Consider the following 15,997-nt stretch of genomic DNA (forward strand, 5'->3'; position numbering starts at 1 on the left):
TGTTATTACTTAAAATATAATGTATGTAATAATATTTACCTTAGTTGTAACGCTATGCATTTCTGTGTCTTCTGTCCTCTAGTGGTATTGCACCAGTTACTGTCCTGTTAGAGAATGCTTTCCATTTGCCCACATTGAAGGGTGTTAAGCACAGATGTGACTTACTAAAAGGATCTCTCTGGCTTCTGTGCTGATAATGTATCTGTGAGAGACAGCTGCAGTTGTCTAGGTGATGTGGTGTGCCAGACCAGGGCAGTGGCAACAACAGTGAGCCATGGTCAGGTGCTGGATGTATTTTCAGTGTGGACCCAACAGGGCTCCCTGATAGATTGCCTGCGATGTGGAAAGGAATGACCTTCCTATGACCTGGATAACTAGAAGTGTGGAGTTGCAACTGATTGAATTGTTTAAGCTCCAAGAGGAATAGAAGTTTGGGAAGTAAGAGCAGAAGTCATTTGAGCATATTGACCTTGAGATGCTTATACATACTTGAGATACATCCAAGGGCACTTTCTCATGATCTCTTCCATAGACTGTGCTGCTAACACAAAGGGAGAACTTCTTGGGGCATCAGATCTGCCAGGTGCTCTGTGGGAAAAAGATGGGCAACCTCCTCTCATTGGATTTACGACATTGGACATCCACTAGAGGGTCAACTATGAGTCAAAACCTCCTCAACAGCAATGGGAGAGAGACTACATATCCAAGAGAATATGTCACCGGTGAGTTTGACTAAGTGTATCAAGAAGGAGAAAGTCACCAGCAGTTGCAGGCTCCTGAGAAGTACAGCGAGGAATGAGAAATGACCAATAGATTCAGCAACCCAGGTGACACCAGTGACCCTGACTTTGGAAGGCTGCTTTGGAGGTGGATGAGAGAACACAAGTCTCACTAAAGTGAGTTTAACACAAAATGGGAGGTACCATAAACCAGAAATATCCCTGGAAACCTTCTTTAAAACAAATAATTTGACTTCAGTTGTAAAAAATATGTCTGCCTTGAGCATTGTGCTCTTTTAAAAACTATGTGGGATCAAATTGAAGAAATGCTCAAAATCACCGGCAATAAGAGAGATGCAAATCAAAACCACCATGAGATACCATCTCACTCTAGGATCAGTGGCAAAGTTTAACAGGACAGCAAGTAATAAATATTGGAAACAATGTGGTTAAATAGAAACTCTTATACATTATTGGTGGAATTAAAAAATGGTAATATCACTCTGGCAGTTTGGTGCTTCCTCAAAAAGTTGAACGTAGAAATTTCATATGATCTAGCAATTCCACTGCTTGGAATACACCCCAAGAGAATGAGAATTGAGGCACAAATGAAGACTTGTACACCCGTGTTCATAGCAGCATTGTTCACCATCATAAGAACATGGAAATAGCCCAGATGTCCAACCACAAGCAAATGGATTGAGAACTTATGGTACATTCACACAGTGGAATACTGGGCAACACGCAGGAGCAATGATTTTGTAAATTGCTACCTAACTTGGGAGGGCCTGGAGAGCTTTATGCTGAGTGAACTGACTCAGTCCATAAGGACAAATACTATATAGGAGCATTATTGTAGAATGAGTATGAGGATCCAAGGTGAAAGGGTGGAAGAAGAGGGGTGAGGATGGGCAAGGGTGGGTAGTCATAGGTTTGCACAGTTTGATGGGTGGGTGGAATGAAGGAAATGGGGAAGATCCAGTGTGAAAAACAATGTATTCAAACTTTGTAAATAAATTAGTATGAAATTAAAAAAAATATATATGTATATATATACGTGTGTATATATGTATGTATATGTATGTATGTATATATAAACCCTATATGGGCTCAAATTGACAACACCTAGAAGGGTTAGATAAGAACCCTAGGAGGCACTGCATTTGTGTTAACAGGGGAAGAATAACTCTCAGAAAGTAGAGTCGTTGCACGCCTGGAAGAAGGCTGTCAACGTTACTGAACTCACGGAAATGGTTAAATCAGTGTCTGTTTGCTGTGTTTATTCACAACAGCAACAACAAGGTAAATTAAATTTTTAAAATAATAAAACAAAATGGGAGAGAAGGAATTGGAAACAGCAAATATAGACGCTCTTTCCAGAACATAGTCATTTTCATTATTTCAGTTGTCAGTATTAAATATTCCCACTGACTGTTTGTATCATCCTAATTATATGGTTTTAATCAGTGCTCAAATTATGTGTTCTGCTGTTTGCTCATAATTTATATCATGGAAATTTGAGAAGTGCTACATAATCTTCCTATTTGTCATTTTTAATACACTAAGTAAATGAATAAGTACATTTTAACGCATAAAATGAGGATGCCAGAATGTTCTTTTTTTGATTGTTGATAGTTGTTATTCCATTCTATTTCTAAATAACATTATTGAAAAAATATAGAGGCCCATGAGTTTTTCTTTGATTATTAATTCCTAAAGATATATTTCCACATAGAGAATCATAAGTAAGGAGTGACAAGTTGAGTCTGTTGATCCATATTCCCAGAGTGATGAGTCTGGGAGGATTGTATTAGACTGTGTGGCCACAAGCAAGAAGGTGCCATTTCCCCTATACCTTCATCCATATAAAACTATTTTTATTTGCTTTGATTCATAGGTTTAAAATGTTACATCATTGTTTTTAATTTACATTCCTTCACATAGTAACTAGTTGACTGTTCTCCAGATGTCAGTCTGTTTTTAAGACAATTGCTTTTTATTGTTGTTAGAGATCTTGGAAAATACAGTATTGTTCGCTATGGAGTGTGTGGAAAACAAGTGTGTGGTGTATGTAAGGGGGTGGTGGTGGAATGTGTGGGGAGTATGAGTGTGGTAAGTCTGTATTCAGAATGGAAAATGTGTGAGGTCTGTTTGTAAGTCGACGTTTGGAATATATGGGAGAAGAGGAAGAACTTTGGAGAAGTGAAACTCCCTCAGGGCTGCACTAAATCAGCTAAAAATGTGGAAAGTGCCTTCCTTTTGGGAAGAAAAGGTACAGAAGAATATTACTTTGCGTAGCGAATTTAATAATATGCTTAACTATTAAACTATTCCCAACTGTAACTTTAATAAAAGTGAGAACTGAAAAATGTTGGCCAAGATGAACTTTAAGATATAAGCAAGGAATAGGATCTCAATTTTGGTGAGATGAAAAAGGACATTTTCAAGAGAAAGTTTAGGCTGTGGGCTGTGTAACTAGTTTAGAACAAATAGTACTTAATATATCACTCCAGAGATGTATTAAGGACCCCTCAAGATGTATTAAGGACTCCTCGTTGTACACTGGTTAAGCTCTCAGTTGCTTACCAAAACGTTGGCTGTTTTGAAACTATTGGGCACCCCTATGGAAAAAGATATTACTCTTCCTGACTCACTCACTCACTCACTGCCTTTGAATCAGGACTTGCACAGGAGCAGATTGCTTATCTTCTCCCAGTGGATTCAAACACTCAGCCTTTGGGTTGACAGTGCAACTCCTTACCCACTGGGGCAACAGAGGTAATGGGTTAGAGTCTGAAGTTTTTTTCCTCCTTACAAATGTAATCATCACATCCTTTTTCTATTTTGTTACGTTGGTCATCCTCATTATACCCAGTGTTGGGTACCTGATATTGGTATATATTGCCAGTCATTTGCATTTTTTGGTCAGACTTGGAAACCCCATCAGGCTCTGTCCTTTAGTGTAGGAATCAACTTGATGGCAAAGGGCTTAGAAAGTTTTAAAAATCTTTAGTGCTTTAAGATCATCTTTTCAACACATTTTGTTGATACTATGCTGGTAAAAGAAAAATTTCATAAACCTCAGTACCTACTCCTCCCTGTCCGTTTTGTTGTTATGTGCTGTCAAGTACAACTCACAGCAACCCTGAGCAACAGACTTAAATTCTTTTCTATCCTGTGCCATCCTCATCCTCTCTCACACACCTGAGCCCATCGCTGCAATCACTGTCAGTCCATCTTGAGGGGAGTCTTTCTGTCTTTCGTTCACCCTCTGCTTTTCTGAGCATGACATCTCTTCCAAGGAATATCTTCTTCTAGCAACATGCCCAAAGTATGTGAGATGAAGCTTCACAGTTAGTGCCTCCAGGCAGCACTCTGGATACCTTTTTCTAAGGCATACCTGTTCATCTTTTTGCTAGTTCATGAGATATTCAGTGCTCTTCTCCAAAACCACACCTCAAAGACATCAATTCTTCTTCTGTCATCCTTATTCATTGTCTAGCTTTCAGATGCTTAGCAAGTGATTGAAAAGACTGTGGTCTCAATCAGGCTTACCTGGGTCTTCAAACTGACATGATTGTTCTTCAGTATTTTGGAGAGGTCCCTGGCAGCACACTTGCGGGTTCTAAGGATGTTAACTGTATATCCAAGTACTATGAAATCATTGACAGTTTCAGCCCTTTCTCCATCTATCATGATGTTGCCTCTTGGCCCTGTGGTAAGGACCTTTATTTTATTTTTCTTTTTTTTATTATTAAATTTTATTCGTTTTAATGAACATTTACAGGGATTTTGGGTTTTCATTCCTTCATTGCTGCACCATTCTCTCTACCCTCCTCCCCAGTTTGTTCTTCTTCCCCGCCATCCGAGTGTCTGTTTTAATTGTCCAATTGCCACAGTGCTTCTCAAAGTCAGTTCTGATTAATCTCCTTTGTCGGTGTGTCCTTTGCCATTCCCTATCACTCCTCCCTGAGAGAGACTTCACCCTGATTCATAAGGAAAAGGGGATGGCGTATTCTCTTAGCTACTTCCTGCTGAAAAGGGACACCGTGGGTTTCAGGGTGAAGATCTTCTCTCACTACTCTAAAGGGCCCCTTTGGCAGTAGGAAACACATAGACTATTATGGAGATTGATTTTGGAATTTAGATGCACTCTTATTGATTGTGCTTGGCCGTACATGTTCATATCCTTGAAGATGTATCATGGGGGTGTTGCAACCTAGAAGACACAAATTTGACTAACAAGTTATAAGTACATGAGTCAAAAATTATGGAAAAGTAAAAGAAAGGATTCTTTCATTGTTTTGCAAACCCTCCCCCAGGTCCCCTCCACCATGTAGCCCTCGCTCTAGACTCCTGTGATGACAGAAATACCTAGTCACATATCTCTTTTAAACAGTTTTCTCCCTCCTCTGTTTCAGTGCAGTATACATTATTGAACCCGTCTTACTCCGTCCCTCCCCAACGCCAAGGACAGTCCCATTCTACAACAGTGGCATCATGTAATATTTGTGCTTTTGTGACTGGGATATTTCACTCAGCATAATGTTCTCCAGAGTCAACCATTTTGAATAATATTGCATGAGTTCCTTGTTTTTTAATGCAGCATAGTATTCCATCGTGTGAATATACCACAGCTTCTCTAGCCATTCGTTTGTTGATGGGCACTTAGGTTGTTTCCAACTCCTTGCTATTGTGAACAAAGCTGCAATAAACATGGGTGTGCATATATCTGCTTGGATGTCAGCTATGGTCTCTTCAGGGTATATTCCCAGTAGTGGAATTGCTGGGTCAAATGGTATCTCTATTTGCAACTTTTTGAGAAAGCGCCATACTGCTTTCCACAGGGGTTGCACCATTTTACACTCCCACCAACAGTGAATCAGGGTTCCAGTTTCTCCACAACCTCACCAGCATTTGTTGCTTGCGGACCTTTATTTTCTTGATGTTGAGATGTAGTTTATATTGAAGGCTATAGTCCTTGATTATCTGCAGCGAGAGTTTCAAGTCCACCTCACTTTTAGCAAGCATAGTTGTGTCATCTGCATCAGGCATGTTAAATGAGCCCTCCTCCTGTCTTAACGTTGCATTCCTCTTCATAGAGTCCAGCTTCACACCTAATTTGCTGGCATATAGATTAAATAGGTATGGAGAAAGGATACAACCCTGACACATACCCTTCCTGATTGGAAGCCATGCAGTGTTCCCTTTTTCTGTCTGGACAACAGCCTCTTGGTCTAGATATAGATTTTGTGTAAGCACAATAAAGTGTTTAAGCTTCGTATTCTTCTCAGTGCCATAGTTTTTATGCATATGCTAGGTATTTTGAATTGTTACGTTCAAAATTAATCAATACCTAAACATAAAATCTGAAAGAGAAAATCTTTAAGGTTTAAGAGCAAAGCAAAGATTTTTAAGGGAAAACGCAAGGAAAAATGATAATTAGGTTTTATTGTATTAAAAACTGTGTTCTTCTAAAGTTATTGTTATAAAACCAGATAGGAGCTGCTTTTCCTATCACAGTAGTGAGTTAGGGCATATGCACTTGTCAGACCTACCAAAGTATACATTCACTTTACATGAATATATTTTCTCTTCTTTAAACTGTATCTTAATGAAGCTGTTTTTAAAATAAGCAGTGGCCCAGATCAGACAGTAGGCCAATTAAGTTGAAATCTCTAGGGTAATTCCAGTGAGCAACCAGGTTGAGAACCAGCACTGCAGTGTGGGCGGAGTGTGTATGTAATGCTTATCTGTTTGTCCATCCATCTGTCTGTGTTGATTTAGACTATAAAGTGTTTGCCAAAATTGGGGACTCCGCACCTGCTGGCGGGAGATGGAACCCCGCAGCAGCTGTCCCACAGCCAAGCTTTAGGGACGCTCTTCTGTCTTTTTTTTTGTGTTTGTTTGTTTGACCCTTATTATGTAGACTGTGCCTCACACACACAAATCAACCATTCTAAGTGTACAATTCAGTAAATTAATTATACTAACATGTATAATTTTACCACTATTTCTTTCTGGAACTTTTTTTATCATCAGACACTCAGAACCCGTTAGCAGTAATGCCCCATTCTTCCTTTCCCAAAGAGTCTTTACACTCCTTCCTGTTTCTGTGCATTTGCGTACTTTAGATACTCCCTGTAAGTTGTTGTTTCTGCCCCATCCACATAACCTCCACCCTACTCCAGTCCATTGTGAAAGCCTCTGTGTGAACCTTCACATCAGGGCCTTTCTCCTTTTCGCTGGTCCTCTACTTTCACTAGCGTGTAATCTTTTTCTAAGGAATTTCCCCTCCTTGACAACATGCCCCCCAAGTGTGTGAAACTGAGTTTTACCATCTTTGCTTCTGAAAAGCACCCTGAATACTTGAGTCCAGCATATCATAGTGTTACTAGTGGAATCCTATTTGTCCAGTTGTGTCTGACTTATTTCATTTGAAAATAATCTTTTCAGGGTTCATCTGTGGATAAAATTTCTTAAATTAGGAACTGAGGGGCCATAAACTACTCCCATGTTAAATTTCAGTATATGCAATCCTTACCGTTGAACCAATAAGCAACATCATGATAGATGGAGAAAAGATTGAAATTGTCAATGATTTCATCATACTTGAATCCACAATCAGTATCCTTGGTACCAGCAGTCAGGAGATCAGGACATATATTGTACTGGGCAAGTGTGCTGCCAGGGACCTCTCCAAATTCCCAAGGAGAAGTGGTGTCATTTTAAAGACTAAAGCATACTTGATTCAGGTTATTGTCTTTCCAAACCCTTGCTGTGTGTGAGAAAGCTGGACAAAGAATAAAGAGGTCAAAAAAATCAGTTGTTGCTTTTGAGATGCGATGTTGGAGAAGAGCACTGAATATCCCATGGAATTGCAAAAGAACAAATAGATGTGTCCTGGGGAAAGTGGCAAAGCTCTGACTCAACGTACTTTGGGCATGCTGATAAGAGAGGCTCTTCCTTGGAAAAGAACATCATAATGGGGAAAGTGGAGAGCCAGCAAAAGAAAGGAAGTCCCTCAGCAAGATGGATTGACATGGTGACAGCAGTGATGGGCTCTAGTGTGTCGGAGATTGTGAGTACAGCACAGGGTAGGCCAGGGTTCAGATAGGGTCTGTATGAGTCATACTCCACTCGGTGATACCTAATAATAAACAACCTAATTATTGTCCAACCTGTTACATGTGTCAGGATCTCATCTTTTTTTCCTGTCTGAATAATAATATTCCATTCTTTTATTTAATGACTTATTTCTTTGTCTTTAAGGAGCCCTGGTGGTAAAGTGTGTTATAATCGCATCACTAACCCGGAACTTGGTGGTGGTGTTCACCAGCAGCTCCAGGGAAGATGGGCATTCTCCCCCAGGAACGAATTCTCAGGCCTTGGAAGCCTGGTACAAGGTTGCTGGGAGTCAGACTCAACTCGACCATGATGGTTATTGGTTTCATTTGTCCTTCTCTTGCAAACCTTCCTCAGCTGTGTTTGATTGACTAGGTGTAGTGCTTTCCTCACGGGGAGCAGTTTTGTGGGCCCGTCAGCATTGCTTATAACTCAGAGCAACCCTGATGGAGAGAGGAGAACTTCCCCATAGGATTTCCGAACCCATCAGCCTTTACAGGAAGAAACTGCCTCATCTTTCTCCCTTGGAGCAGTTGACAGGTACTGGATTCCACACATCACCAACCTGACAGACACTGCTGAGTCCTGACCGAGGGTCGGTGGGGTCTGTTTCAGAAACCACTCAGATTGAGGATCCTCGAGTGCAGTGGCGGCGGGAGCAGGAGCACATGCTGAAGGATTACCTGGTGGTGGCCCAGGAGGCGCTGAGTGCCCAAAAGGAGATCTACCAAGTGAAGCAGCAGCGCCTGGAGCTGGCTCAGCAGGAGTACCAGCAGCTGCACGCCGTCTGGGAGCACAAACTGGGCTCCCAGGTCAGCTGTGAGTACCTTCCCTTGCCAGTTCCCCTCCCACCACTTCCTGCAGGGAGCAGTGTGGTTGCCTGAGTCCTGCCAGTGCCCTCTCTTAGGACTTCTCACACTTGCCTGTTTTCTCCCTATCTCCAATCCTGCTTCACCCACCATCCTCTCCAGTGTTGTTCTTGCTTCTACCTGTGCCCTGCGATAATTTGCCATTCTGATTTGATTTGAGATCAGCTCAGAATGCTAAACATTTCACACAGCCTCTCATTTAGAGCGTTTCACTGGCTTCTGTTGCTTTTTTTCCGATGGTCTGCACAAGCCTGTGTTTCCACTGCCCACTGCCCCTGCCTTGTCTCAGGGTGGTCTCATGCCCTGGACTCCTGACACTTTGAGCCCTCAACCTGCCCTTCTGGTATACCCCACTCTTTTACACCCTAGAGCCTCTCTGCTTGCTGGTCTCTCTTCCTCGAATGCCTCTCTGTCAGTGAGTTTGTGTGACTGGCTCCTTCCCACTCCCAGCTGTCTTCCTGCTGTCATCTCCTGTGAGAAACCTTCTTCTGACAACTCTATCAAAACCTTCCCGTCCCCAGTGCTAGCCTCCCTCCCGCCTCCCATGCTTGTGCCATAAACATCTTTTATTTTACAGCATTTCTTCCACTAGCATATAAACTTCCATGTTTATACTTGTATCCACAGGATGAGAACCAATTTGCCAGAGTTCCCAGTCCTTCATTCTCAGTGCACTGTAGTGCTGTCAAATGTCATTGTGCACACCATCCTTGTCAAATGCGTTCAGGTTTTTCAGTCTTTCACAATCATTTCTAATAACCAGTCCTTCCTGCATTTGTTGAATTCTTACCATGCATCAGGCACACTGCTAGGCTCTACATATATCTTTGAACCTTTCTAACAGTTCTATAAGGAAAATCCAAGATGTGTGGTTTACAGCCTCCCAAAACCTGCTGGAGGGTCTGCTGTGAGTCAGTTCCAAAAGCATTAAGCTGAGTTTTACAGATAATGACACTGAGCTTTAAAGAAGATTAATCACTTGGCCAGAGTCTTAAAGCTGGCAAATGGTAGTACTAAGATGCAAGTTCAGTTCTCTATCCACCCATCAGTTTTCACTGAGGGCCAGGGGCCGGCATCACACAACACCCTGAGGGTGGCTGTAGCTTGAGCCAATTGACGCATCCTCTGTGTGGCCCTCACTTTGAGAAGATCAGTCATCAAGGAGGACGAGGGCAAACCCTGTTGAGTTGCTCACTAACCCTACTTTGCCCTTTTGATAACCTCCGTCATTCCAGAGAGTACAGAGAAAAAGCCAGATTGCATTCCTTGACTGCTTCTGTGGGTCTAACAGTGTTCCAGGAACTGCCATGAGGGCGTTAGCCCTAATCCTTACCATGGCCTTAAAGGAGAGAGATTGTGATCTCTTGATACTCAGGTTCAGAGAAAGAGAATGTTTTGAGTGATTTTTGTCTCCCCCCTTTTCTAAAGGCCCATAAGGGGGCTCCGGTGGTTTACTCTCGAGGGAGTTGTGCTATGAACCTGTAGGCTGATGCTCTCTGGCAGTTAGGATCCGTCAGCGGCTCACCAGGAGGGTGGGCGATCTCCTTCCATGAATTACAGCCTTGGAAATAGAATGCAGGGTCAGCTAGGGTCCGATCCAACTCGATGGTAATGAATTTTTTTGTATTTGGGGTATTTTTTGTTTTTGAGAAAGTCTTATAAGGGATCCCTGGTGTTGCAGTGATTAAGCACTTGGCTGCCAATGAAAAGGTCAGGTATTCAAACTTCTCCATAAGAACAATTGGTTTCCATAAAGATCTACAGCCTTGGGACTGTGGGACAGTTCTTTTCTGTCCTGCGGGGTCACTGTAAACAGGAATCAGCTCACCAGCAAAGTTTTGGGGGTTGTTTTTTGGTCCCACAGTCAAAAAAAGTGCCAGAAATCAGTGCTTTTCACAAATCTTGCTGTTCTTACAAACAGAATAGTTATAAGAGTTTAAAGTATAAGCCCATAAATAATCTACTCATTTCAAAGTTTTTTTTTTTTTAAAAAAAAATCCAACCCCAACTTTGTGAAGTCTGAAGTCACTTCCTCATGGAGGTGGTAAAAATTAGTACCACCAGTTGTTGGTGGGATTGTAAAATTGTACAGCCACTCTGGGAGGCCATTTGGTATTTACTCAAAGAGCTGAATGTAGAAATTCTGTATGACCCAGCTAGTCCACTGCATGGAATATACCCCAAGAAAATGAGAAGTGAGGCACAGAGACTTGCACACTAATGTTGATAGAACCATTATTCACCATCGCAAGAACATGGAAACAGTCCAAATGTCTAACCACAATCGAATGGCTTGAGAAATTAAGTTACATTCATCCACCCGAAGAAATGGTACACAGCACTCAGGAACTGTAATTTTGTAAATTATACCTAACTTTGGTGGGATTGGAGAGCATAATGCTTAGTGAACTAACTCAGTCCCATAAGAAGAAATACTGTATAAGACCGTAATTGTCAAACATGTGTGAGGATCCAAGGGGAGCAGGAGGATGGGAGCAGAGGGGTAAGAATGGGAGGATTGGGAGGACAGTTAATCACAGGGCCACACAATTTGATGGGGGGGGGGGAAGGGAAAGATCTAGTGTGAAAAACAATGTATAAAAACTTTATAAGTAAACCAGTATAAAATAAAAATTTTATTTAAAATTATCTGTAAGATAATTGACTTGGTTTTGCAAAAAATCAATAATATAAGACCAAAAGGAACTGTTGTAGATGTAAAGTCCAGGGAGGCACAACAACTAAATTATTTTGTGTTTTGTTTGTACCTAAACTAGATCCTGCCTGATGAAGGGGGATGAGGGTGGGATACTCTGCCAGACAATAAAGATTTTTCTTAGGAGTGATTATGGTGTTGTGGTTCTGTCAAAGAATGTACCTAAATGCTTAAATATTTAGAGGTAAGGTGGTATTGTGCTTGCTTAATTCCATAAAAGATCAAGGGGTTGGGGAAAGGAGCAGAAGAAAGGAAAATTAAAGCTGTGACACAGGCCAAGTAAGCAAGTCCACAGACTGTGGTGAACACATTGATGGTCTTGGGTGTGGTGCATTTTATCACCATTTTGAACAATTATTTATTGAAGGCTTACTATGCACCAAGTACCCTAATGGATGAATATGGGAACCTTCAGAGAATAAAAGAGAACCCCTGGAAAATTAAGGAAGATGGTATGAGTAAAATAACATGGAAAACTTGGACGAGAGAATGGAGAAAAGCTTCCAAAAAAAGGTATGATAAAAAGGTACAATGAGACAGAAAAGGAGATAGAAAATGAGAAGACCAGGTTAGAAAGTCTACTCTTTGAAGAATACAAGTTCCAGGAAAACAGAACCAAGGGCACAGAGAGGAGAGAACCATCAATGAGAAAATGCAGAGCTGTTTCCCTGAACTGAAGGTCGGTATTCAGCACAGAAGAGCTCACAGCGAGCATAACACAATAGATGAACCCAGACTCACACCACAGCCTGTTGTGAAATTTCAAACACTGGGCACAGTGCAAGATCCTAAAAGCTTCCAGAAAGATAAACCAGGTCACACACAAAAATTACCAAGGCTCAGAATAGTTATGAGTATCTCGACAGTAATACGGAAACCTTCAGCATTTTATGGGAAAGTTTTTCCCACCTAGAAACCTATATCCATAAAAGGTACCTAAAGGGCCAAATAGAGAACTTTGGTGACTTAGTGTAAAGGAGCTGCACTGCCAACAGAGGCATGTGGTTCAGATCCACCCGCTGCGTTGCTGGAGAAAGAAGGGCATTCTTCTCTCATTTGATTTACAATTTCTGAAAACTCGCTGGAGGGTCAGCTGTGAGTCAGTTTAGACGTAATGGTACATGAGGACAACAAGAGGGTCTAATAAGTGCCCAGGGTATTGTTAAATATTTATCAAACTAACTGAAAAGTTGGACATGTGTGTTAACTCAGAAGTACCTCACAAGAAAGTCCTGGTGATTTACTTGTAACATATCAACCATTGTAAGCTCAGCAGAGCATAGCTCTACTCTGGCAACTGTTGTTATGTGCCGTCAAGTCATTTGCAACTCATAGAGACCCTGTGTACAACAGCCCTAAACTCAGCTCTATCCTGTGCCAATATCGCACTGTCTCTGACACTCCCATCATGATTATCCGAGTCACTGAATCAATCCACCTCATAGAGGGCCTTCCCCTCCTGCGCTGTCCCTCCACCCTCCCAAGCATGATGTCCTTCTCCAAGGACAGGTCTCTCCTCACAACATGTCCAAAGTATGTTAGACAGAGCCTCAGAATCCTTGCCTCCAAGGAGCCACCCAGTTTAACCCTTTCCAGGATGAATCTGTTTGTTTTCCTAGCAGTCCATGGTACTCTCAATGCTCTTCTCCAGCACCACAGCTCAAAGGCATCAGTTCTCCTTCTATCCTCCTTGGTCATTGTCCAACTCTCTGATGCATAACAAGTGATTGCAAAGACCATGGCCTGTATCAGATGCACCTTAGTCTCCAGAGAGACACCATTGCTCTTCAGTACTTTGGAGAGGTGCCTAACAGCAGACTTTCCCATGGCAATGCACCTTTTAATTTACTGGCTACTGGTGCCGAGAGTGTTGACTGTGGAGCCAAGCAAACTCTGACACCTAGATCAACATAAATTGGAGTAGACCTAAAGGTAGGTAATTGGTTAGGGTTGAGTGAATGAAGATTTGTTTTTCTAGAAATACAAGATTTCAAAAGTTTATTTCCTTTATGATTCTTTTCCTTGGAAGCTAGTCAAAGTTATGTTCTACTAACATGAAGGGTAGAACAAAAAGAATACATGATACGCAGGAGAGAAGAGGGAGCGGTGAAAATGCCTGGAATAATGTGAAGGGGGAATCACCGTGCAGTCGTGGTGTGTGAGGGCAGCCAACTCAAGCAGAAGTCGTTGGAAACCCTTGTGAAATTAATCCAAAAGCCCCAGTCCAAACCTCCAGGAACCCTACCAGGCTAGTCTACATGAGAGGAGATACAGTTGAATTTATGATAAGTTAGTAGAAATCAAGCAAATAAAAGTGACAGTTATTCATTCTAGAGGAAAGAAGAAAAGTAAGCTGGAATGGAAAAATGATAAAAATGAACTCTTAACTTTGCACCAAATAGTATTTTATTGTTGTTGTTGTTGTTATGTGCCATTGAGTCACCTGCAACTCATAGTATTTACAGAGTTGAAATAATGAAAGCACTATTACTCCCAACAAAATGATGCAACATATCTCAAAAGGATGGAGGACAGAAAGATGAAGTGTGTAGCATAAGAGCTGGGGAAGAAAGGGAAGCTGAGTCCTTATCCTCCTGAGAAGGATGAGTAAATAATGCCAACAAGTGAAAATATCAAGAAGCAGAAAAAAGCAAATGTTATTAGAGCCACAGAGAGAGGCACTCTGGAAATTGGCTGAACAAGTTGTAAGAAGTTCCCCTTTATAGGATGAGATATGAGGCAGAAGCTGGGGAGTGTTCTTTTTTAAAGCAAATCTTATACTATGTTGAGCACTTAAATGGTACTCATATATAATGTACCTCTGACAAATCAACCGCTGTAAACTCAGTGGAGCATGGAGCATAGCTCTACCCTGACATACTTGAGTCGTCATGAATCTGCCAATGCAATGGCAGAGGGCAGAATAAAGATTTCTCTTTATGTAAAAGCAAAATGCATTGTCTTATGATGTTAGTTAATAAAAATAAAAATTTTAAACTGTTGCAAAAAAGTAGATAAGGCAGTCTTTAGCATCCTATTCAGATGGAAAATTTCAGATTAAATGGGCTTGAGAGAAGAAATGGGCTGTCAGCTGACCACCCTAGGGGCCAACTATGTTATGGTTTGAATAGTTTCCTCTTGAGAACTATGTTGAAGTTTTAACCCCTGCACCTATGAATGCGACTTTGGGAATAGAATCTTTGTTTTCTTATGGGTTAAGTTAAGCAAGGCTATACCTAATAGTGGGAGCTCTAGTGGCCTAATGGTTAAGGAGTTGTGAACCCAAAGGTAGGTGGTTCAAATCTGCAAGCTGCTCTGAGGGAGAAAGGCAGTTTCTTCCCATGTAGTTTATAGATTCTAAAAACTTGAAGGGTCTGTGAGTTGGTTCTGACTCGAAGACCTTTATCAGCAACAGTACCCTGGTAGGATCCTGATCCCTTCTTACTGGTATTTCATGAAAGAGAAGAACATACATGTAAACAGAGTCACACACCAGGTGTGTTTGTGTGTATGAAGATTTGTCGAGAAGCAAAAAAATGTCAACCATTACTGGCAGCCACTAGAAACCAGGACTGAGGCCTGCAGAAGGAATCAACACAGCCAGTACCTTAATTTGGACTTCTAGTCTCTAGAACTATAAGAGAATAACTGTCTTTTCTTTAAAGCCATCCTCTGTGGGGTATTTTGTTATAGCAGCCCTGGGAAACTAAGACAAACTAAAACTCACAGCACTTGCACAGCCCAACATTTAGTCCCAGGTCGTTAAGTGTCACATTTATCTGACCTGTCATTACATTGGTTTCTTTCATTCTGCACTTCTTTCTCAAATTCTTAATACTGAAAAAATTCTCTGTTCTTGGAAAGAACAAATAGTCCTTTTTTACACATGCTGGTGCTTCAGTCTTAACTGTCATTCATCTGGCAAACTCCTACTTACCTGTTACGACCCATTTCAAATGTTTCCTTCTACAGAGAACCCCCTGTGAGACTGTACTTTCTCACATCCTGATTAGCCCACTTTAAATAATGCTTTTATGTTTCACTCTCCTATCACACATAAACTTGTTCATCTCTGAACTGGAGGAAAAGATAAATGTTTTAAATATCTTTGCTTCTATGATGCTTGGCACTTGTCCCTGACAGGTGATAGTAGCTGACACATTTTGAGCACTTACTGCATACAGTTACAAGCATTGTCACTTGTGCATTCCATAATGAGGCAGAGTGAGGTAGACACTATAGTCTTCATTTCACAGAGGAGGAAACAGCCTCAGAAAGATTAAGTAAACTTACTGACATGCAGTGACTGCAGCAGTGGGCTTGAGGATGTCAGATATGGTGAGGATGGCACAGGCTAGGACCGGGCTCAAATCCGTTGTTCATAGGGTCACTAGGAGTTGCACTCGACTCAATAGCATCTAACAACAGAAACAACAAACATAAGTCAGTAATGAGTGTGTTAGTGACCCAAGGCTACAGTAACACATGACTACACGTGCCTGTTGTAAAACAAAAAATTTATTCTCTTATAGTACCTGAGGTTAGAAGTCTGAATTCACTGTTGGCAG

At 41.4% G+C, this 15,997-nt stretch overlaps 1 protein-coding gene across 2 annotated transcripts in view; it reads left to right on the plus strand.

The window, feature by feature from the left end:
• The window catches only part of WWC1 (WW and C2 domain containing 1), a 203,259-nt gene that overhangs the window by 104,851 nt on the left and 82,411 nt on the right, over positions 1 to 15,997 (plus strand). For both annotated transcript variants that reach the window (XM_006884327.1, XM_006884328.1), the window contains exon 3: positions 8,460 to 8,663. In XM_006884327.1, the coding sequence (XP_006884389.1) occupies positions 8,460 to 8,663 (204 nt within the window). The remainder of the gene's footprint in view (positions 1 to 8,459; positions 8,664 to 15,997) is intronic.

Source organism: Elephantulus edwardii, unplaced genomic scaffold (genome assembly GCF_000299155.1).
Source record: "Elephantulus edwardii isolate Elephantulus edwardi_28Jun2011 unplaced genomic scaffold, EleEdw1.0 scaffold00033, whole genome shotgun sequence".
In the NCBI taxonomy this organism is placed as follows: domain Eukaryota; kingdom Metazoa; phylum Chordata; class Mammalia; order Macroscelidea; family Macroscelididae; genus Elephantulus; species Elephantulus edwardii.